Genomic DNA, 23,321 nt, shown 5'->3' with positions numbered 1-23,321 from the left:
CGATATCGTGCAACCCTAAATAATAGAATTCATATCATAATATTTATGCCATTCAGCAGACACTTTTATCCAAATAGATGGATGGATGAAAACACAGTCGACAAAGACGGACAGAAAAGCACAGACAAAAGCTCACTTGTCAAACGATAACAAGCAATATATTTTTTACAATAGGAGAATAAATATAGGCTACATTGAAAATTGGACACTGTACCACTCAGCCATTCGGTTAGCCACTGTAGCCCCTTACCACACCCAACCCTGTTCTCTCCCACTGTGGCCACTTACCACACCCAACCCTGTTCTCTCACACTGGAGCCCCCTACCACACCCAACACTGTTCTCTCACACTGGAGCCCCCTACCACACCCAACCCTGTTCTCTCACACTGGAGCCCCCTACCACACCCAACCCTGTTCTCTCACACTGGAGCCCCCTACCACACCCACCACTGTTCTCTCTATGACCAGTTTGGCCTACCATCCCTCACAAGCAGATTACAAATGAACTGGTTCACCCTTACTAACAAACCCTTACTGGCTAAGCCCCACTCCTGTCCTTCTCCCAGTCCTTCTACAGCCTACACTCTCAAATCAAATCACACTTCATTTGCCACATGCTCCGAATACAACAGGTGTAGACTTTACTGTGAAATGCTTACTTACAAGCCCTTAACCAACAGTACAGTTCAAGAAGAAGAAAATATTTACCAAGTAGACTAAAATAATAAGTAGTAATACAATAAGAATAAGAATAACAAGGCTAAATAAAGGGGGTACAGGCTAGTTGAGGTAATCTGTACATGTAGGTGGGGGTGAAGTGACTGTGCATATGTAACAATGTAAATTGTCCGGTGGCGATTTTATGAATTGTTCAGCAGTCTAATGGTTTGGGGGTAGAAGCTGTTGAGTCTTTTGGTCGTAGACTTGGCGCTCCAGTACCGCTTGCCGTGCGGTAGCAGAGAGAACAGTCTATGACTTTGGTGACTGGAGTCTCTGACAATTTTTTGGGGCTTTCCTCTGACACCGCCTGGTATAGAGGTCCTGGACGGCAGGAAGCTTGATGTACTGGGCCGTTCCCACTACCCTCTGTAGTGCCTCACGGTCAGATGCCAAGTAGTTGCCATACCAGGTGGTAGTGCCCTCGATTGTGCAGCTGTAGAACCTTTTGAGGATCTGGTGGGCCCATGCCAAATCTTTTCAGTCTCCTGAGGGGGAAAATGTGTTGTCTTGCCCTCTTCACGACTGTCTTGGTGTGTTTGGACCATGATGGTTTGTTGTTGATGTGGACCCCAAGGAACTTGACACTCTCAACCTGCTCCACTACAGCCCCGTCTATGTTAATGGAGGCCTGTTCGGCCCGCCTTTTCCTGTAGTCCACCATCAGCTCCTTTGTCTTGTTCACATTTAGGGGGAGAGGTTGTTGTCCTGGCACCACACTGCAGTTCTTTGACCTCCTTCCTTATAGGCCATCTCATCGTTGTCGGTGATCAGGCCTACCACTGTTGTGTCGTTAGCAAACTTAATGATGGTGTTGGAGTCGTGTTTGGCCACGCAGTTGTGGGTGAACAGGGAATACAGGAGGGGACTAAGTACACACCCCTGAGGTGCCCCAGTGTTAAGGATCAGCGTGGCAGACGTATTGTTGCCTACTCTTACCACCTGGTGGGGGGCGTGTCAGGAAGTCCAGGATCCAGTTGCAGAGGGAGGTGTTTCGTCCCAGAGTCCTTAGCTTAGTGATGAGCTTCGTGGGTACTATGGTGTTGAACGCTGAGCTGTAGTTGATGAACAGCATTCTCACATAGGTGTTCCTTTTGTCCGGGAGGACGCTGTTGATGTGAGCCATGACCAGCCGTTCAAAGCACTTCATGGCTACCGACGTGTGTGCCACGGGGTGGTAATTATTTAGGCAGGTTACCTTCACTTCCTTGGGCACAGGGACTATGGTGGTCTGCTTGAAACATGTAGGTATTATAGACTCTGTCAGGGAGAAGTTGAAAATTTCAATGAAGACACTTGACAGTTGGTCCGCGCATGCTTTGACGACACGTCCTGGTAATCTGTCTGGCCCAGTGGCTTTGAATGTTTCCCTGTTTAAAGGTTTTGTTCACATCGGCTACTGAGCAAGTTATCACACAGTCATCCAGAACAGCTGGTGCTCTCGTGCATGCTTCAGTGTTGCTTGCCTCGACGCGAGCATAAAATGCATTTAGCTCGTCTAGTAGGGTCACGTCACTGGGCAGCTCGCGTCTGGGTTTCCCTTTGTAGCCCGTAATAGTTTGCCTCTACCTCTCTAAACTCCGCTCCTTCTACAGCCTACACTCTACCTCTCCAAACTCCTGTTCTTCTACAGCCTACACTCTAAACTCCTGTCCTTCTCCCAGTCTTTCTACAGACTACTCTACCTCTCTAAGCTCCTGTACTTCTCCCAGTCTTTCTACAGCCTACACTCTACCTCTCTAAACTCCTGTACTTCTCCCAGTCTTTCTACAGACTACACTCTACCTCTCTAAACTCCTGTCCTTCTCCCAGTCTTTCTACAGCCTACACTCTACCTCTCTAAACTCCTGTCCTTCTCCCAGTCTTTCTACAGCCTACACTCTACCTCTCTAAACTCCTGTCCTTCTCCCAGGCTTTCTACAGACTACACTCTACCTCTCTAAACTCCTGTCCTTCTCCCAGTCTTTCTACAGACTACACTACCTCTCTAAACTCCTGTCCTTCTCCCAGTCTTTCTACAGACTACACTACCTCTCTAAACTCCTGTACTTCTCCCAGTCTTTCTACAGACTACACTACCTCTCTAAACTCCTGTACTTCTCCCAGTCTTTCTACAGACTACACTCTACCTCTCTAAACTCCTGTCCTTCTCCCAGTCTTTCTACAGCCTTCACTACCTCTCTAAACTCCTGTCCTTCTCCCAGTCTTTCTACAGACTACACTCTAAATAACAGGACCCTGCAGTTATACCACCGACACAGTCTAAACAAAAGCAGTGAAAAGGCAATGCATTTGACTGCTAATGCAGGTTACCGCTGATCTGATTGATCCTGGCCTCAGTCTAAGACATGTAACTTTAATATTATTTTATCATTCCTATTACCCTTTATTAATGTTCTATAATCATAATAATATTGACCATGAAAATAATACAAATAATAATATTGACTATACTAATAATGATATTGATAATAATAATAATGATAATAGTAAATTATAATAATACTGATATTAATAATATAGATAATAATAAAGTACAAGAAGTTTTCCCATTTTATTGGTCAAGTGTATCTAATTGCAAGGCGTGTATCTAATTGCAAGGCGTGTATCTAATTGCAAGGCGTGTATCTAATTGCAAGGCGTGTATCTAATTGCAAGGCGTGTATCTAATTGCAAGGCGTGTATCTAATTGCAAGGCGTGTATCTAATTGCAAGGCGTGTATCTAATTGCAAGGCGTGTATCTAATTGCAAGGCGTGTATCTAATTGCAAGGCGTGTATCTAATTGCAAGGCGTGTATCTAATTGCAAGGCGTGTATCTAATTGCAAGGCGTGTATGTACATGGAGGCATCACTCCTCCTCCAACTCCTCGAATGACAGTGAGTGTGTCCAGGCCACCAGTTTGTCCACCTCGTTCTCCCAGAGGTCCTGTTGCTGTCTGTCATGTGCTCGACAGAGACCCCTGGTGGCCATGGAGTCTCTCTGCACATTCACCTGAGGGGTCAGCATGTCTACAAGGACACATAAATGATGGGCTCTGTCATTGCTCACAGTAACACACACACACACACACACACTGAATTCATCATAGACTTACCTGGTGTTCTGTAGAGGAGGTAAATCTTTCTCATTTGGTCCATCCTCGCCTGTCTCCCCTCACTCACTGGTTTGGTCTTCTTAGGCTGGTGCACGGTACCATACATTAAGGCTCGGAACCTGTCACAGAGCACATCTGGTTATTCAGGTTCTGAACCTGTCACAGAGCACATCTGGTTATTCAGGTTCTGAACCTGTCACAGAGCACATCTGGTTATTCAGGTTCTGAACCTGTCACAGAGCACATCTGGTTATTCAGGTTCTGAACCTGTCACAGAGCACATCTGGTTATTATGGCTCTGAACCTGTCACAGAGCACATCTGGTTATTCAGGCTCTGAAACTGTCACAGAGCACATCTGGTTATTCAGGCTCTGAAACTGTCACAGAGCACATCTGGTTATTCAGGCTCTGAAACTGTCACAGAGCACATCTGGTTATTCAGGTTCTGAAACTGTCACAGAGCACATCTGGTTATTATGGATCTGAAACTGTCACAGAGCACATCTGGTTATTCAGGTTCTGAACCTGTCACAGAGCACATCTGGTTATTCAGGTTCTGAAACTGTCACAGAGCACATCTGGTTATTCAGGTTCTGAACCTGTCACAGAGCACATCTGGTTATTATGGCTCTGAACCTGTCACAGAGCACATCTGGTTATTCAGGCTCTGAACCTGTCACAGAGCACATCTGGTTATTCAGGTTCTGAACCTGTCACAGAGCACATCTGGTTATTATGGCTCTGAACCTGTCACAGAGCACATCTGGTTATTCAGGCTCTGAACCTGTCACAGAGCACATCTGGTTATTCAGGTTCTGAACCTGTCACAGAGCACATCTGGTTATTCAGGTTCTGAACCTGTCACAGAGCACATCTGGTTATTCAGGTTCTGAACCTGTCACAGAGCACATCTGGTTATTCAGGTTCTGAACCTGTCACAGAGCACATCTGGTTATTCAGGCTCTGAACCTGTCACAGAGCACATCTGGTTATTCAGGCTCTGAACCTGTCACAGAGCACATCTGGTTATTCAGGCTCTGAACCTGTCACAGAGCACATCTGGTTATTCAGGTTCTGAACCTGTCACAGATTATTTGAGAGTAAAACAAAAAGGAGCAATACGTTTCAATTTCTGAATGAGTGAGATGTTGCCTTTGTATAGCATGGTTTATAAACGAACAGCGAATTATGTCAAGTCGATGCAAAACCCAAATCATATTTAGGAAAGGCAGCAGCTATGGGAAATCAGACATGTGTTTTAACCAGCAATCTTACAAGCCAAGAGGTCATCTCTTATTTTTTTATTTTTTTACTGCTCCTCTTTATCTTTCAGAGTAAACAGACTTACGTTTCACACTGTGTCCCCATGGGAGAGTCCTTGTCTGGTGTCCCATAATACATGGCAAAGGTCTCAGGGCGCTTGATGAGATCCTCCAGGGCTGGAATACAGCATCAGATTAGCCTGCTACACGCCTGTCAGTGCTAACTCCTAATGTACACTCCAAGGTCATGAGGAGTGCATGTATTTAGATGGAAAGACATACATTCCGTCCTCATCCACGAGCCGGCTTTAGTGGTGGCCATCTTTGTCCATGTCTTCAGATAATCCTCAAAGGGGATTCTCCTCACAAGCCTGGAGGCATTACATTTTAGCCATGGAACAGAGAATATTACACTAAACTGCTGTAACTACAGTAATCAACATGATACTATGCAAGACATTCATAATGATTTCACTTTGATTGTGTCATGTCAAAAAAAGAGGATAAACCAGAATATAATACTGTGATGTCAGTGGCATCATTGTGAATGCATAACATTTGATTTGATTTCTCTCACCTGTTTTGTGAGTTGAACTGCACGGCTTTCCTGTCCCCTACAGGAGAGGTGGTGATAAGAGACAGATCTTTACCACCACTCAGTGTGAGGCGGGATATGATCGCCTTATCTTAGAATAGACTAGCGGCATCGCACCTCTACCAGCGGGAAATCATTTGAAATCATTTCATCTTTGAAGACTGAAAGTGAAACCACAGACTCTTCCACTCAGTAACAAAAATACAAAAGCAAAGTGGAATGTAAAGTAGCCAAAGTTCAAGGTGCAACATGAAGAAAATCAGCAAAGAAATTGCAGGACGCAAATCAACCACCCGTGAAAACAAAGAGGGGCTTCAACTGAATAACACACGGAGTTAATAACACACAGCCTTTTACAGGGACACGTTCAAATGACCTGCTATGAGGTAAGGTCACCCAGTGGTGGTGGAGCAGAGTGTCACCAAGACTGAGCTGAGGAACATGGAGGCCAGTGGTGGAGCTGAAGACAGTGAACACAGCTCAAGCAGCTGAACTGTCCGCCAATGGAGGCCAGAGTGACAGCCAATGAGGAGGTGGAGGAGGAGCTGAACTGTCTGCCAATGGAGGCCAGAGTGACAGCCAATGAGAAGGAGAAGGAGCTGAACTGTCCGCCAATGGGGGCCAGAGTGACAGCCAATGAGGAGGTGGTGGAAGAGGAGCTGAACTGTCCGCCAATGGAGGCCAGAGTGACAGCCAATGAGAAGGAGGTGGAGGAGGAGCTGAACTGTCTGCCAATGGAGGCCAGGGTGACAGCCAATGAGAAGAAGAAGGAGCTGAACTGTCCGCCAATGGGGGCCAGAGTGACAGCCAATGAGAAGGAGGTGGAGGAGGAGGACAAAGTAGCTGACAGCACTTAGAGAGGAGATGAGCATCACCAAGACTGATCTGCAGCTCCAGAAGAACAAGATGGAGGAGCTGAAGAGGGAGAACACAGTCATGGAGGCCAGAGTGTCAGCCAATGAGAAGGAGGTGGAGGAGGAGCTGAAGAGGGAGAAAACAGACAATATGTTCTCTGCTGGTTTGACTGATTCAGGAACTGTAGGACCATTCAATACTGAAACCCAACTGATCTACAAGAGAGTCATCACCAACATTGGATCGGCCTATAACCCAATAACTGCTATGTTCCCAGCACCAGTGAGATGAGTCTACTACTTCAGATTCACTGCCTGGGAATACCATGAGAGTAGGCCTGTTCCATGATGACCAAAAAGTGTTGTATTTAATTATGTACGCACTGACCATCGTGGTAAGTATGTTTCAAAGGCATTGTCTCTAGAGCTGGACCATTGGGGAGTGGTCTACATATGTCCCCCCCTCAGTGAAAGGGCTCTATGACAGTACTAATAACTACAACACCTTCAGTGGCTTCCGGGTCACATAGGGAAGCACCGTTGCTGTAATGAACTCTGCTTTCTGATAGGAGCAGAAAGCCTCCATTGTTCCTCTCTAACCAATAGGAAGCATTGAAAAAGAAAAAGAATGCTGCCGTTTGTGTCTTAACAGTACTATAAACATTTATGGTAATTATTGCATGTATTTCGGCTCAACAACATTTTCACACACAAACTTTGTTGCGAGTTGGATCAACAACATTTTTGTTGTGCAAACTCACAATCCTATTGCAATTGTACAATAATACTTTCTTTTTTAAAGTGTAGCTTTGTAACGTAGCCAAATGTAACCAATAGCTAATCCTTGTACTTGGTGGTGCTCACTCACTCTCCAGTTCCTGGCTGGCCCTGACACATTCCAGCACCACACGGTGGTAGGTGGATGGGCTGGACCTGAGCATGTCAGCAGCTTCGGGGTTCACCGCTCCCTCCAGCACTGGGTTGGACAGCATGGTCTAGAGGGGACATAGGAGAGGAGACCATACAGACTTGATATGACTACACTACTACTGCTGTATGGGTCTATGAACACAGCAAGTGGCAGTGCTTTTTTAAAACGAGTATGTGATAGAACTATCTTTATCACAAACTACAAATTGCTGTATCCAACCTGGACTCAGAGGTAGACGTAGCATAGTAAACGTACATCTGGGACATTCCAATTAGTATGATATGTTGTGTTTTGTATGGTATTTGTGGATGTCCATCATCCAATTCATATGATATGTTACGAATTACAATTGATGAGATGTTAGCAATTCCAATTTCTACAATATGTTAACGAATTTGTTGTGGCTAATGTTAGCTAGGTGGTTAGGTGGCTAACGTTAGCTAGGGTTAGGGGTTAAGTTTCGGGTTAAAGTTAAGAGTTAGGTTAAGGGAAGGGTTAGCTAACACTAAGTAGTTGCAAAGTAGCTAATAAGTAGTAAGTAGTTGCTAATTATATAAAGGTTATGGTTTAAAAAAATGTAACCATACCAAGCGTAACATATCGTATACATTTTTGTGTCCTGGCTTTACGTTTACTTCTAGACCAGGCTGCTGTATTTCAACATGTGCAGTGAAATGGGTGCCAACCTGGATGCTCAGAAGAATACTGCTGATTGAGATGCTGGGGTTCCACTCGCTGTCCAGGCAGGGGATACATGGGCTACCTGTGTCCTTGTCCACTTCAGTCACAACAGACATGTACAGGGTGAAATTAAACACCTTTCCTTTTTATGACACTTTCATGGACAATAGATATTGCCACAGCAACTCACCATTGGGGTGGAAAGGGATGGCGTTGAATTCGACGGTTGGAGGGACAGAGTTGTAAGACTCAGTGAAATGCAATGTCAGCAGCAAAACAGCACCTTATAGAATGGAAAGATTTGGAAACTAAAATGGCATTTTTTATTTTTTTTCCAGAATGTACTTTTGGTAGTTCAGACACCCTAAATGTAGACCGCATGTAATCATCATCAGTAGCTGATTATCATCATTGATATTATTTTGTGGAGGCTGAACATTCATGGTCATATCACACCTTCCCACAACGTGTCTTTCAGTCCTTCCACTTTAGCCTCCCATTCAAGCAGGCTGTGACTTACTGGCTTGGCCTCCACGCCCTTGTCATAAAAAACAACAACTTTTAGTGCTTCACTGGTTATTTGAAGGTGACATGATTACACGCTTGTTTCCTGTGAGAGATTTTGTTTTTGATGAGCACACAGAATAACCTAAAATCTTAAAATATATATCATGGATACATAAAACATAATTGTAAATCAAGTTCTAAAAACTCACTTTTAGATTCGCTGTCTGCAGTTTGAGGTATTGGTTTCGCAGCAAGAAGTGAGCGTGGGTGTGCATCATTGGATTTCACTCGGTCCTTCACAATTTGACAACTGTATGTGCGAATATTTCATAGAACAAACGCATGCTTTCATAGTCTGAAATGATACAATATTACACTGGCGCAACGCATAGACATGCTGTTTTCCAAGAGAACAATGGAGCAAGGTGATGTAATGTTTTGAAGCTGTTGTCAAGCAACATGTCGGTCAATTTGGTGGGAAGAACAGCTTTGTATGGAGCCAATTTCACTTGCTTCTCGTGTCGCTATAACAAGCTCCGTATTAAAGGGGGCAATCTGCGATTGCCTCATCCATGTTTTGACTTAAATTAATGATATTCAACCATTGATTCTTGAAGAATAGAACTTATTAATGCCTCGTGCCGTTAGTTCAACTGTCTAAGCCCATCAGAATCCAAAACATAACCGTGTTTTACTTCATTGTTTAAAGACATCGTAATTGTAAACACACTGTATAGCTTCACATATAACTTAAACTATAATTTCGATCTTATTGATGGTCAGACTTTGTATCTGTAGCTCTGTCTATGAATTTGAGAGTGGTTCTCCGTCTCCATCCCTAAGCCATTTATTTACCTAAAAAAAAGTTGTCAGGTTGGCGCGTCGATGTTGTTTGAACTGCAGGTTGCCTTTTAAATCACATTATATGAACGCCGAATTTATACGTTTTCCTGTTTGGGATGCATTTTTCACTTGTTTCATTTTGATTATATAATTATTTAGGTTACTCATTAGGCTACCCATTTATGAAAGACTCCATTCTTTATACCTTGTGGGATTTGACTAAGGACAACTACTAAATAAGAAGTTGATCATGTTTTATTTTTGGTACAGTTCACTCTTGCTCAATTTGAACCTGAGTGGTGAGTGTTTTGAGTTGGGCTATATCACACAAAGATGCTATGTCGCACAAAGATGCAATGTCGCACAAAGATGCTATATCGCACAAAGATGCTATATCGCACAAAGATGCAATATCGCACAAAGATGCAATATCGCACAAAGATGCTATATCGCACAAAGATGCAATATCTCACAAAGATGCAATATCTCACAAAGATGCTATATCGCACAAAGATGCTATATCGCAAAAAGATGCAATATCGCACAAAGATGCTATATGGCACAAATATGCTATATGGCACAAAGATGCTAAATCGCACAAAGATGCTTTTGATAGAGGGTAAAAGGGTCATCTAATTGAAGATAGGATGGGGGAAAGAAAGTGTAGTTTGAGTATTTTATTAGGAGGGGGCAGGGGGTGGCAAGGGACAATCATGTGTGCGGCCTGTCCTCTCATGAAGCTGTGAGAACTTCAGGGCTATGGTTAGGGGGTGGCACACATACACACACGGACATAGGTTATGCACTAGTATGTAGCTACATGCTCATGTTCTATGATGATAGTCTCATAAAACACCACCGTTTGTTCAGTGAGATCTAATCTCTGAATCATCCTTTGTCTGATGTGGATCCTGGAAGATCTTGTTGGGGTCTGTCTCGTAGCTGTCGATGTAGACCCGAACTGTTTCCCACCCCATACTCCCTGTTCCACTGAGCCTGTAGATGACTCGTGAGCCATCTGTGAATATTATCCTCAAGCCCTGCAGATAGGGAAAGGGGGATACCTAGTCAGTTGTCCAACTGAATGTATTCAACTGAAATGTGTCTTCTGCGTTTAACCCAATAGAGAGACAAGATTAGTCAGTTAATAAAGTTCATTTTTAAAAGTATTGGAGACTCCTACAGTAGCTACAGAAGATGATGTAATTCTTATATTCTATAAGTCCAAAGTGACTTATAGCATGTCCAGTTCTGTGAGCACACCAAAACAGCCACCCCCCATTCCCCATTCCCATTTCTGGAGACGTGCCTGTCTATGGTGTCAGTGTGTTCAAAGTTGTCGGCCCTCTGCACCTGATAGAGTTTCTCACCCAACTGCGAACCTCTAGCCTATGAATGCCCTCTCCACCTGATAGAGCTTCTCGCCCACTGCGAACCTCTGGCCTATGAAGGCCCTCTCCACCTGATAGAGCTTCTCGCCCACTGCGAACCTCTGGCCTATGAAGGCCTTCTCCACCTGATAGAGCTTCTCGCCCACTGCGAACCTCTGGCCTATGAAGGCCCTCTCCACCTGATAGAGCTTCTCGCCCACTGCGAACCTCTGGCCTATGAAGGCCCTCTCCACCTGATAGAGCTTCTCACCCACTGCAAACCTCCGGCCTATGAAGGCCCTCTCCACCTGATAGAGCTTCTCACCCAACTGCGAACCTCTGGTCTATGAAGGCCCTCTCCACCTGATAGAGCTTCTCGCCCACTGTGAACCTCTGGCCTATGAAGGCCCTCTCCACCTGATAGAGCTTCTCACCCAACTGCGAACCTCCGGCCTATGAAGGCCCTCTCCACCTGATAGAGCTTCTCACCCAACTGCGAACCTCTGGCCTATGAAGGCCCTCTCCACCTGATAGAGCTTCTCACCCACTGCAAACCTCCGGCCTATGAAGGCCCTCTCCACCTGATAGAGCTTCTCACCCACTGCAAACCTCCGGCCTATGAAGGCCCTCTCCACCTGATAGAGCTTCTCACCCAACTGCGAACCTCTGGCCTATGAAGGCCCTCTCCACCTGATAGAGCTTCTCACCCACTGCAAACCTCCGGCCTATGAAGGCCCTCTCCACCTGATAGAGCTTCTCACCCAACTGCGAACCTCTGGTCTATGAAGGCCCTCTCCACCTGATAGAGCTTCTCGCCCACTGCGAACCTGTGGCTTATGAAGGCCTTCTCCAGCATCGTCAGCTCCAGATCCTCCATCATCTGAACGGCCGCATCCAGGTGGACTTCCTCACAGTCATACCTGCTCAAGACAGCACAGCAGAAGATACAACCTCTTCTGTTTCTGCAGCCCAACTCCGTTTGTCATTTGTTCAAGAAGGAACAGGCTATTGACTGCAAGGCACTTTGCATAGTGTCTCTTTGACTTCATTTTCAGCTTGTTATACAACTCAAGGTTTCACTCAGACTTCGGCACTTAGCCTGCCTTAACGACAACTCCCTGGCCCCTGAGAAAGTCTTGTGTCCAATCAGAAATAAGTTCTCTGCAATGATATGCTTTGACCACCAGAGGTCATTACTGTGATTCACACTGTCCATTGCTCACCTGGTAAAGACTTTTCCTGCTAAACTTCTGCCGGTGGTCCTGCATGATGTCATCCACACCCTGCTTCCTCGCTGCCAGGATGGACAGCCACGCCAGGGCGGCCCAAAGTCCATCCGTCTCACAGATATGGTCAGCATCTGACATGATAGATACAGTGTAGGTTTGGTTGAGGTTCTCGCTGTGTTAGCCACCTCTTCTTGTAACTAGTTCCTGACATTTGGAGTTATTGATGAGCTACCTGTGCCGAAACTCTCTTCTCCATTTGCCTGCGTCCATCAGGTTGCCAAAGAACTTTCACCCCGTGGGGGTCTCGAGAGCATCCTGTCGGGCTGTATCACCGCCTGGTACGGCAACTGCTCCGCCCACAACCATAAGGCTCTCCAGAGGGTAGGGAGGTCTGCACAACGCAACACCGAGGGCAAACTACCTGCCCTCCAGGACAACTACACCACCCGATGTCACAGGAGGGCCATAAAGATCATCAAGGACAAAAACCACCCGAGCCACTGCCTGTTCACCCCGCTATCATCCAGAAGGAGAGGTCAGTACAGGTGCATCAAAGCTGGGACCGAGAGACTGAAAAACAGCTTCTATCTCAAGGCCATCAGACTGTTAAACAGCCACCACTAACATTGAGTGGCTGCTGCCAACATACTTCAGCCACTTTAATAATGGAAATTGATGTAAAAATGTATCACTAGCCACTAAACAATGCCACTTAATATAATGTTTACATACCCTACATTACTCATCTCATATGTATATACTGTACTCAATACCATTACTGCATCTTGCCTATGCCGTTCTGTACCATCACTCATTCATATATCTTTATGTACATATTCTTTATCCCTTTACACTTGTGTGTATGAGGTAGTAGACGTGGAATTGTTAGGTTAGATTACTCATTGGTTATTACTGCATTGTCGGAACTAGAAGCACAAGCATTTCGCTACACTCGCATTAACATCTGCTAACCATGTATATGTGACAAATAAAATGTGATTTGATTTGATTTTTACCCAGGATCATGTTACGGTCCTGGAAAAGGACCTGGAAGGTCTGGCACGGTCTGGCACACTAGATTCCTAACCTTCCATGCATGGCGTTCTAGACGGATCTTGATGTGGTTCTCCTTCAGTGCAGCAAAGTCAAAGATGTTCCTCGGCATGTTGGCATAAGACTCTGCCGAGTCCACTATCTCCACTGTGAGAAGACAAAGATCCTCAGGAATCCAAGTAGGGAAACAGTTGAAAGAATAAACACAGAGGCAATGTTCTGTGGCCAGATTCAATCAAACCAGAACCTATGCTGTTTAAAAAAGTCACATTGATCTGGTACTGCAAACTTGTAATGTTTTTATTCGTTTTTCTATAGTGCAGGTTGTATTGAGATCTAGCCTAAGTATGTAGGTGCCTTGTTTTCTATTGACTGTGTAACGGCTAGCTTAGTTAGCGGTGGTGCGGTGCTAAATAGCGTTTCAATCGGTGACGTCACTTGCTCTGAGACCTTGAAGTAGTGGTTCCCCTTGCTCTGCAAGGGCCGCGGCTTTTGTGGAGCGATGCGTAACGATACTTCGTGGGTGTCTAGTTGTTGATGTGTGCAGAGGGTCCCTGGTTCGTGCCCGGGTATGGGCGAGGGAAGGGTCTAAAGTTATACTGTTACACCTACTCTAAAACTGCCAACAAGGAATTCCATTTATTTCCTTCTATTCAAACATCAGGTACCTGTTTATTTCTCCAGAACTCTTGTCAGGTTGATGTGAGTGATGTGTTTGTGCTCACCTGTGAATGGTTTAAACTTGTTCTCCAGGTCAAACATCTGTTTGCCCGAGGTAGCCAAGTCTACACTGAGTTCGGGGCACATGGCGTACTCCTCTATGGATCTACTGATCAGGGATATTTTGTTAGTGACTGCCTCCTGGGCCTAGGTTGGTTCAAACAAAAGCATGACATCATGTTGTTACACAAGGACACTCATTTGTGTTGATCTTAATTGTGCTGCTCTAGTCTATTCAATTGTGCTGCTCTAGTCTATTCAATTGTGCTGCTGAAGTCACCAATTATTGATATAGAATGCCATTGTATCAAAGTGTCACATCTGCATCACTGAGCATGATACTTGTGGGAAATGTCTCTATCTTATCTTGTAATGGTCTTGGCTAACAACCTTTCCTACTGGTCCCTGTTCTCTAGTTACAGTATCTCCATTAGTAGTGTTGAACTTGATACCAAAGTCTCCATTGGATCCCCCGGGGGTTGTGACTGGCAGTGAGGATGATACCGCCGATGGCCTTGTACTTCCTGATCACACAGGAAACCGCCTGCGTGGATGTGATCCTGTGATGACCCATCACGAGCTGACCAACCTGCCAAGATGACAGGTCTTTCAGGTTAGTATCTCTGTTGTGGTCACACATTTTAGCTATTGAGAAAAAGCCACTATGGCTTGGAGTTATACAAATTTCATGACTTAATGCGGATGGTATAGATTGCATTTTATTCAATATTCACTTCTGGATTTTAACCTGAGAAATCCATAGGCTATGGTTGCTGTTGATTATACTTAGCCAACTGAAGTCACTGTGGTAGAAACACATGAAATATACTACAGTCACATGAAATATACTACAGTCACATGAAATATACTACAGTCACATGAATTATACTACAGTCACATGAAATATACTACAGTCACATGAAATATACTACAGTCACTGTGGTAGAAACACATTAAATATACTACAGTCACATGAATTATACTACAGTCATTGTGGTAGAAACACATTAAATATACTACAGTCACATGAATTATACTACAGTCATTGTGGTAGAAACACATTAAATATACTACAGTCACATGAATTATACTACAGTCACATGAATTATACTACAGTCATTGTGGTAGAAACACATTAAATATACTACAGTCACATGAATTATACTACAGTCACATGAATTATACTACAGTCATTGTGGTAGAAACACATGAAATATACTACAGTCACATGAAATATACTACAATCACATTAAATATACTACAGTCACATGAAATATACTACAGTCACATGAATTATTCTACAGTCACATGAATTATACTACAGTCACATGAATTATACTACAGTCACATGAAATATACTACAGTCACTGTGGTAGAAACACATGAAATATACTACAGTCACATGAATTATACTACAGTCGCATGAAATATACTACAGTCATTGTGGTAGAAACACATGAAATATACTACAGTCACATGAATTATACTACAGTCACATGAATTATACTACAGTCACATGAAATATACTACAGTCACATGAATTATACTACAGTCACATGAAATATACTACAGTCACATGAATTATACTACAGTCACATGAATTATACTACAGTCACATGAAATATACTACAGTCACTGTGGTAGAAACGCATGAAATATACTACAGTCACATGAATTATACTACAGTCGCATGAAATATACTACAGTCACATGAAATATACTACAGTCACATGAATTATACTACAGTCACATGAAATATACTACAGTCACATGAAATATACTACAGTCGCATGAATTATACTACAGGCGCATGAAATATACTACAGTCACATGAATTATACTACAGTCGCATGAATTATACTACAGTCACATGAATTATACTACAGTCGCATGAAATATACTACAGTCATTGTGGTAGAAACACATGAAATATACTACAGTCACATGAATTATACTACAGTCACATGAATTATACTACAGTCACATGAAATATACTACAGTCACTGTGGTAGAAACACATGAAATATACTACAGTCATTGTGGTAGAAACACATGAAATATACTACAGTCACATGAACTATACTACAGTCGCATGAAATATACTACAGTCATTGTGGTAGAAACACATGAAAAATACTACAGTCACATGAATTATACTACAGTCACATGAATTATACTACAGTCACATGAAATATACTACAGTCACATGAAATATACTACAGTCACATGAATTATACTACAGTCACATGAAATATACTACAGTCATTGTGGTAGAAACACATGAAATATACTACAGTCACATTAAATATACTACAGTCACATTAAATATACTACAGTCATTGTGGTAGAAACACATGAAATATACTACAGTCACATGAATTATACTACAGTCACATGAATTATACTACAGTCACATGAAATATACTACAGTCACTGTGGTAGAAACACATGAAATATACTACAGTCACATGAATTATACTACAGTCGCATGAAGTATACTACAGTCATTGTGGTAGAAACACATGAAATATACTACAGTCACATGAATTATACTACAGTCACATGATTTATACTACAGTCACATGATTTATACTACAGTCACATGAATTATACTACAGTCACATGAAATATACTACAGTCACATGAATTATACTACAGTCACATGAATTATACTACAGTCACATGAAATATACTACAGTCACTGTGGTAGAAACACATGAAATATACTACACTCACATGAATTATACTACAGTCGCATGAAATATACTACAGTCACATGAATTATACTACAGTCACATGAATTATACTACAGTCACATGAAATATACTACAGTCACATGAATTATACTACAGTCACATGAATTATACTACAGTTGCATGAATTATACTACAGTCACATGAATTATACTACAGTCGCATGAAATATACTACAGTCATTGTGGTAGAAACACATGAAATATACTACAGTCACATGAATTATACTACAGTCACATGAATTATACTACAGTCACATGAAATATACTACAGTCACTGTGGTAGAAACACATGAAATATACTACAGTCATTGTGGTAGAAACACATGAAATATACTACAGTCACATGAATTATACTACAGTCATTGTGGTAGAAACACATGAAATATACTACAGTCACATGAAATATACTACAGTCACATGAAATATACTACAGTCACATGAAATATACTACAGTCACATGAAATATACTACAGTCATTGTGGTAGAAACACATTAAATATACTACAGTCACATGAATTATACTGCAGTCACATGAATTATACTACAGTCACATGAAATATACTACAGTCACATGAAATATACTACAGTCACATGAATTATACTACAGTCACATGAAATATACTACAGTCATTGTGGTAGAAACACATTAAATATACTACAGTCACATGAATTATACTACAGTCACATGAAATATACTACAGTCACGTGAAATATACTACAGTCATTGTGGTAGAAACACATTAAATATACTACAGTCACATGAATTATACTACAGTCACATGAAATATACTACAGTCACATGAATTATACTACAGTCACATGAATTATACTACAGTCACATGAAATATACTACAGTCACTGTGGTAGAAACACATGAAATATACTACAGTCACATGAATTATACTACAGTCACATGATTTATACTACAGTCACATGAAATATACTACAGTCACATGAATTATACTACAGTCACATGAAATATACTACAGTCACATGAATTAATACTACAGTCACATGAATTATACTACAGTCACATGAAATATACTACAGTCACTGTGGTAGAAACACATGAAATATACTACAGTCACATGAATTATACTACAGTCGCATGAAATATACTACAGTCACATGAATTATACTACAGTCACATGAATTATACTACAGTCACATGAAATATACTACAGTCACATGAATTATACTACAGTCATTGTGGTAGAAACACATTAAATATACTACAGTCACATGAATTATACTACAGTCATTGTGGTAGAAACACATTAAATATACTACAGTCACATGAATTATACTACAGTCACATGAATTATACTACAGTCATTGTGGTAGAAACACATTAAATATACTACAGTCACATGAATTATACTACAGTCACATGAATTATACTACAGTCATTGTGGTAGAAACACATGAAATATACTACAGTCACATGAAATATACTACAATCACATTAAATATACTACAGTCACATGAAATATACTACAGTCACATGAATTATTCTACAGTCACATGAATTATACTACAGTCACATGAATTATACTACAGTCACATGAAATATACTACAGTCACTGTGGTAGAAACACATGAAATATACTACAGTCACATGAATTATACTACAGTCGCATGAAATATACTACAGTCATTGTGGTAGAAACACATGAAATATACTACAGTCACATGAATTATACTACAGTCACATGAATTATACTACAGTCACATGAAATATACTACAGTCACATGAATTATACTACAGTCACATGAATTATACTACAGTCACATGAAATATACTACAGTCACTGTGGTAGAAACGCATGAAATATACTACAGTCACATGAATTATACTACAGTCGCATGAAATATACTACAGTCACATGAATTATACTACAGTCACATGAAATATACTACAGTCACATGAATTATACTACAGTCACATGAAATATACTACAGTCACATGAAATATACTACAGTCGCATGAATTATACTACAGGCGCATGAAATATACTACAGTCACATGAATTATACTACAGTCGCATGAATTATACTACAGTCACATGAATTATACTACAGTCGCATGAAATATACTACAGTCATTGTGGTAGAAACACATGAAATATACTACAGTCACATGAATTATACTACAGTCACATGAATTATACTACAGTCACATGAAATATACTACAGTCACTGTGGTAGAAACACATGAAATATACTACAGTCATTGTGGTAGAAACACATGAAATATACTACAGTCACATGAACTATACTACAGTCACATGAATTATACTACAGTCGCATGAAATATACTACAGTCATTGTGGTAGAAACACATGAAAAATACTACAGTCACATGAATTATACTACAGTCACATGAATTATACTACAGTCACATGAAATATACTACAGTCACATGAAATATACTACAGTCACATGAATTATACTACAGTCACATGAAATATACTACAGTCATTGTGGTAGAAACACATGAAATATACTACAGTCACATTAAATATACTACAGTCACATTAAATATACTACAGTCATTGTGGTAGAAACACATGAAATATACTACAGTCACATGAATTATACTACAGTCACATGAATTATACTACAGTCACATGAAATATACTACAGTCACTGTGGTAGAAACACATGAAATATACTACAGTCACATGAATTATACTACAGTCGCATGAAGTATACTACAGTCATTGTGGTAGAAACACATGAAATATACTACAGTCACATGAATTATACTACAGTCACATGATTTATACTACAGTCACATGAAATATACTACAGTCACATGAATTATACTACAGTCACATGAAATATACTACAGTCACATGAATTATACTACAGTCACATGAATTATACTACAGTCACATGAAATATACTACAGTCACTGTGGTAGAAACACATGAAATATACTACACTCACATGAATTATACTACAGTCGCATGAAATATACTACAGTCACATGAATTATACTACAGTCACATGAATTATACTACAGTCACATGAAATATACTACAGTCACATGAATTATACTACAGTCACATGAATTATACTACAGTTGCATGAATTATACTACAGTCACATGAATTATACTACAGTCGCATGAAATATACTACAGTCATTGTGGTAGAAACACATGAAATATACTACAGTCACATGAATTATACTACAGTCACATGAATTATACTACAGTCACATGAAATATACTACAGTCACTGTGGTAGAAACACATGAAATATACTACAGTCATTGTGGTAGAAACACATGAAATATACTACAGTCACATGAATTATACTACAGTCATTGTGGTAGAAACACATGAAATATACTACAGTCACATGAAATATACTACAGTCACATGAAATATACTACAGTCACATGAAATATACTACAGTCACATGAAATATACTACAGTCATTGTGGTAGAAACACATTAAATATACTACAGTCACATGAATTATACTGCAGTCACATGAATTATACTACAGTCACATGAAATATACTACAGTCACATGAAATATACTACAGTCACATGAATTATACTACAGTCACATGAAATATACTACAGTCATTGTGGTAGAAACACATTAAATATACTACAGTCACATGAATTATACTACAGTCACATGAAATATACTACAGTCACGTGAAATATACTACAGTCATTGTGGTAGAAACACATTAAATATACTACAGTCACATGAATTATACTACAGTCACATGAAATATACTACAGTCACATGAATTATACTACAGTCACATGAATTATACTACAGTCACATGAAATATACTACAGTCACTGTGGTAGAAACACATGAAATATACTACAGTCACATGAATTATACTACAGTCACATGATTTATACTACAGTCACATGAAATATACTACAGTCACATGAATTATACTACAGTCACATGAAATATACTACAGTCACATGAATTAATACTACAGTCACATGAATTATACTACAGTCACATGAAATATACTACAGTCACTGTGGTAGAAACACATGAAATATACTACAGTCACATGAATTATACTACAGTCGCATGAAATATACTACAGTCACATGAATTATACTACAGTCACATGAATTATACTACAGTCACATGAAATATACTACAGTCACATGAATTATACTACAGTCACATGAATTATACTACAGTTGCATGAATTATACTACAGTCACATGAATTATACTACAGTCGCATGAAATATACTACAGTCACATGAATTATACTACAGTCACATGAATTATACTACAGTCACATGAAATATACTACAGTCACTGTGGTAGAAACACATGAAATATACTACAGTCATTGTGGTAGAAACACATGAAATATACTACAGTCACATGAATTATACTACAGTCATTGTGGTAGAAACACATGAAATATACTACAGTCACATGAAATATACTACAGTCACATGAAATATACTACAGTCATTGTGGTAGAAACACATTAAATATACTACAGTCACATGAATTATACTGCAGTCACATGAATTATACTACAGTCACATGAAATATACTACAGTCACATGAAATATACTACAGTCACATGAAATATACTACAGTCATTGTGGTAGAAACACATTAAATATACTACAGTCACATGAATTATACTACAGTCACATGAAATATACTACAGTCACGTGAAATATACTACAGTCATTGTGGTAGAAACACATTAAATATACTACAGTCACATGAATTATACTACAGTCACATGAAATATACTACAGTCACATGAAATATACTACAGTCACATGAATTATACTACAGTCACATGAATTATACTACAGTCACATGAATTATACTACAGTCACATGAAATATACTACAGTCACTGTGGTAGAAACACATGAAATATACTACAGTCACATGAATTATACTACAGTCACATGAAATATACTACAGTCACATTAAATATACTACAGTCGCTGTGGTAGAAACATGAAATATACTACAGTCACTGTGGTAGAAACACATGAAATATACTACAGGGTTTACGGGAGGGAAAAGTCTTGGGCACGGCCAGTATTTCATGGGCTGGTAGGGGGAGGCTATGGGTCCAAAAATAACCATGGGGACTAGTATGTGTGCAGAGGCAGATGGTAACTGAAGACGCTCCTTAGTTCACACATGTGCAGGGGGATCACTGTCAGAGCTGTTGTCTCCAGTAAGAGAGACCCTAAGCACTGATTCAGGGTCAGTGTTAATTTGTGATGGTAATACCAAAGGCAGTACAGTATGAAGTTCGGCAGAAACTGCTTCTCCAATAGAAATCCCCGATCATGCTTGTATGTGATGTCATGGTGACGTTGGCTAAGCTCACGCACAGAAACACTTAGTCAGGTCTAACGGTCGTCTTCGGCCGACGTGCGCATGTACAAGCCGTTAAATGAAAGGCACTCGTTCAATATAAAGTCGTTTTTTTTAACGAAAATTTAAACGTGGCTGTTTGTCACTTTCATAAGGTTGGAGCAATATGTTTAGCTACTTTAAGACATTGGCGCAAATCTAGGTTGTGCCTTTAAGAGTTTGAGAAAATTAACAACAAAGGAAAAAAGGTTCACTTCTCATTGACTTCTCAAACCCCAAACCCGGGTCTGGTCTGCCGAGTCTGCTTCCCAAGCGTTCCTGTAAGTCTCGCAATGTTGCTCCTCTGGGTTTAGAAGCTGGTAATACTATCGCAGAGCAGTGTGAAGGGTCAACTTCTTCTCAGAGAGTAGAATACAATGTTGCTCCTCTGGGTTTAGAAGCTGGTAATACTATCGCAGAGCAGTGTGAAGGGTCAACTTCTTCTCAGAGAGTAGAATACAATGTTGCTCCTCTGGGTTTAGAAGCTGGTAATACTATGGCAGAGCAGTGTGAAGGGTCAACTTCTTCTCAGAGAGTAGAATACAATGCTGCCTCCAGGGGATAATGTGGTCTGTTTTAAGAGGCTTGTGCATAATTCCCAAACCTTATGAACGTCGTGACCTACCTTTAGCCTTTCAACGTTTCTTGTGACCTTCCAGTCAGGCTAAACAATATTTCTAGCCACAACTCAGTTGAAAGCTGCTTTGACGTCCAAGTGCACTTTTCTGGGGGAAAACTACTAGTGCTGTAGTGCACTACTGTTACATCATGTCCACTCATTAGCCTGATGAAGAAAACGATTATTTGTACGTCTGATTGCATCAGAGGTCAGTGAGACACGTGCTGTTCTTCAGGTCAAGGCTGAACAGAGGAAAACCAAAAGGTACCTGTCAGACACTCACAATGTTGTCGTACCCTCATTAAAGGCCATCCCTCAGTCGACGTAAAGGAACCAGCTTGTTTTAGCCTGGGTATCAGTCTGTTTAGCTAACATCCCACTCCTTGTACTCGTGTCATTGTGAAACATGACACGAAGTCAGACTGGTGCCCAGGCTTAACTTATTCTGCCGATCATGATACCCTCCCATAGCCTCTGATAAGTCCATTCAAGAACATTTTGATTGAGTAGTAATACTACTGTATACTGTAATACTTTATATTTACAGGTATAGCTATTACTAGCTACAGATAGACCTTTTTGGAACATGGCTGTAGAGCTGGCTAGAAATCAAATTATTTGTTCATTTGGACTGTCATGTTACTGACTGTTGTAGTCTTTCGAGGATAATTATTCAGAACCACACCAG

At 40.8% G+C, this 23,321-nt stretch overlaps 1 protein-coding gene and 1 pseudogene across 1 annotated transcript; both read right to left on the bottom strand.

Annotated features, from left to right (window-relative positions):
• Positions 1–3,249: 3,249 nt before the first annotated feature.
• LOC135558101 (ubiquitin-conjugating enzyme E2 U-like) lies at positions 3,250–8,922 on the bottom strand. Its single transcript, XM_064991848.1, has 10 exons — positions 8,857–8,922; positions 8,597–8,678; positions 8,331–8,423; positions 8,146–8,237; positions 7,397–7,523; positions 5,657–5,693; positions 5,362–5,450; positions 5,166–5,256; positions 3,817–3,935; positions 3,250–3,730 (listed from the first exon to the last, which is right to left on the bottom strand). Exons 1-10 carry the CDS (start codon positions 8,920–8,922, stop codon positions 3,570–3,572), a joined length of 957 nt encoding a protein of 318 aa, XP_064847920.1. The 3' UTR covers positions 3,250–3,569.
• Positions 8,923–10,170: 1,248 nt separating this feature from the next.
• Positions 10,171–14,502, bottom strand: LOC135558100 (phosphoglucomutase-1-like; annotated as a pseudogene).
• Positions 14,503–23,321: the final 8,819 nt, after the last annotated feature.

Source organism: Oncorhynchus masou, chromosome 17 (genome assembly GCF_036934945.1).
Source record: "Oncorhynchus masou masou isolate Uvic2021 chromosome 17, UVic_Omas_1.1, whole genome shotgun sequence".
In the NCBI taxonomy this organism is placed as follows: Eukaryota; Metazoa; Chordata; class Actinopteri; order Salmoniformes; family Salmonidae; genus Oncorhynchus; species Oncorhynchus masou.
Note: the sequence above shows the minus strand (reverse complement) of the source record. Positions and strands in the feature narration are given on the sequence as shown.

Bases quoted from the DNA above. Each gene is read 5' to 3' on its own strand.
- LOC135558101 (XM_064991848.1), bottom strand. From the start codon at position 8,922: ATGCACACCCACGCTCACTTCTTGCTGCGAAACCAATACCTCAAACTG. The intron at 8,679-8,856 runs GTGAGTTTTTAG...TTTTATGACAAG, and splicing joins TGCAGACAGCGAATCTAAAA to GGCGTGGAGGCCAAGCCAGT. The intron at 3,731-3,816 runs GTAAGTCTATGA...GTGTCCTTGTAG, and splicing joins CCTCCTCTACAGAACACCAG to ACATGCTGACCCCTCAGGTG.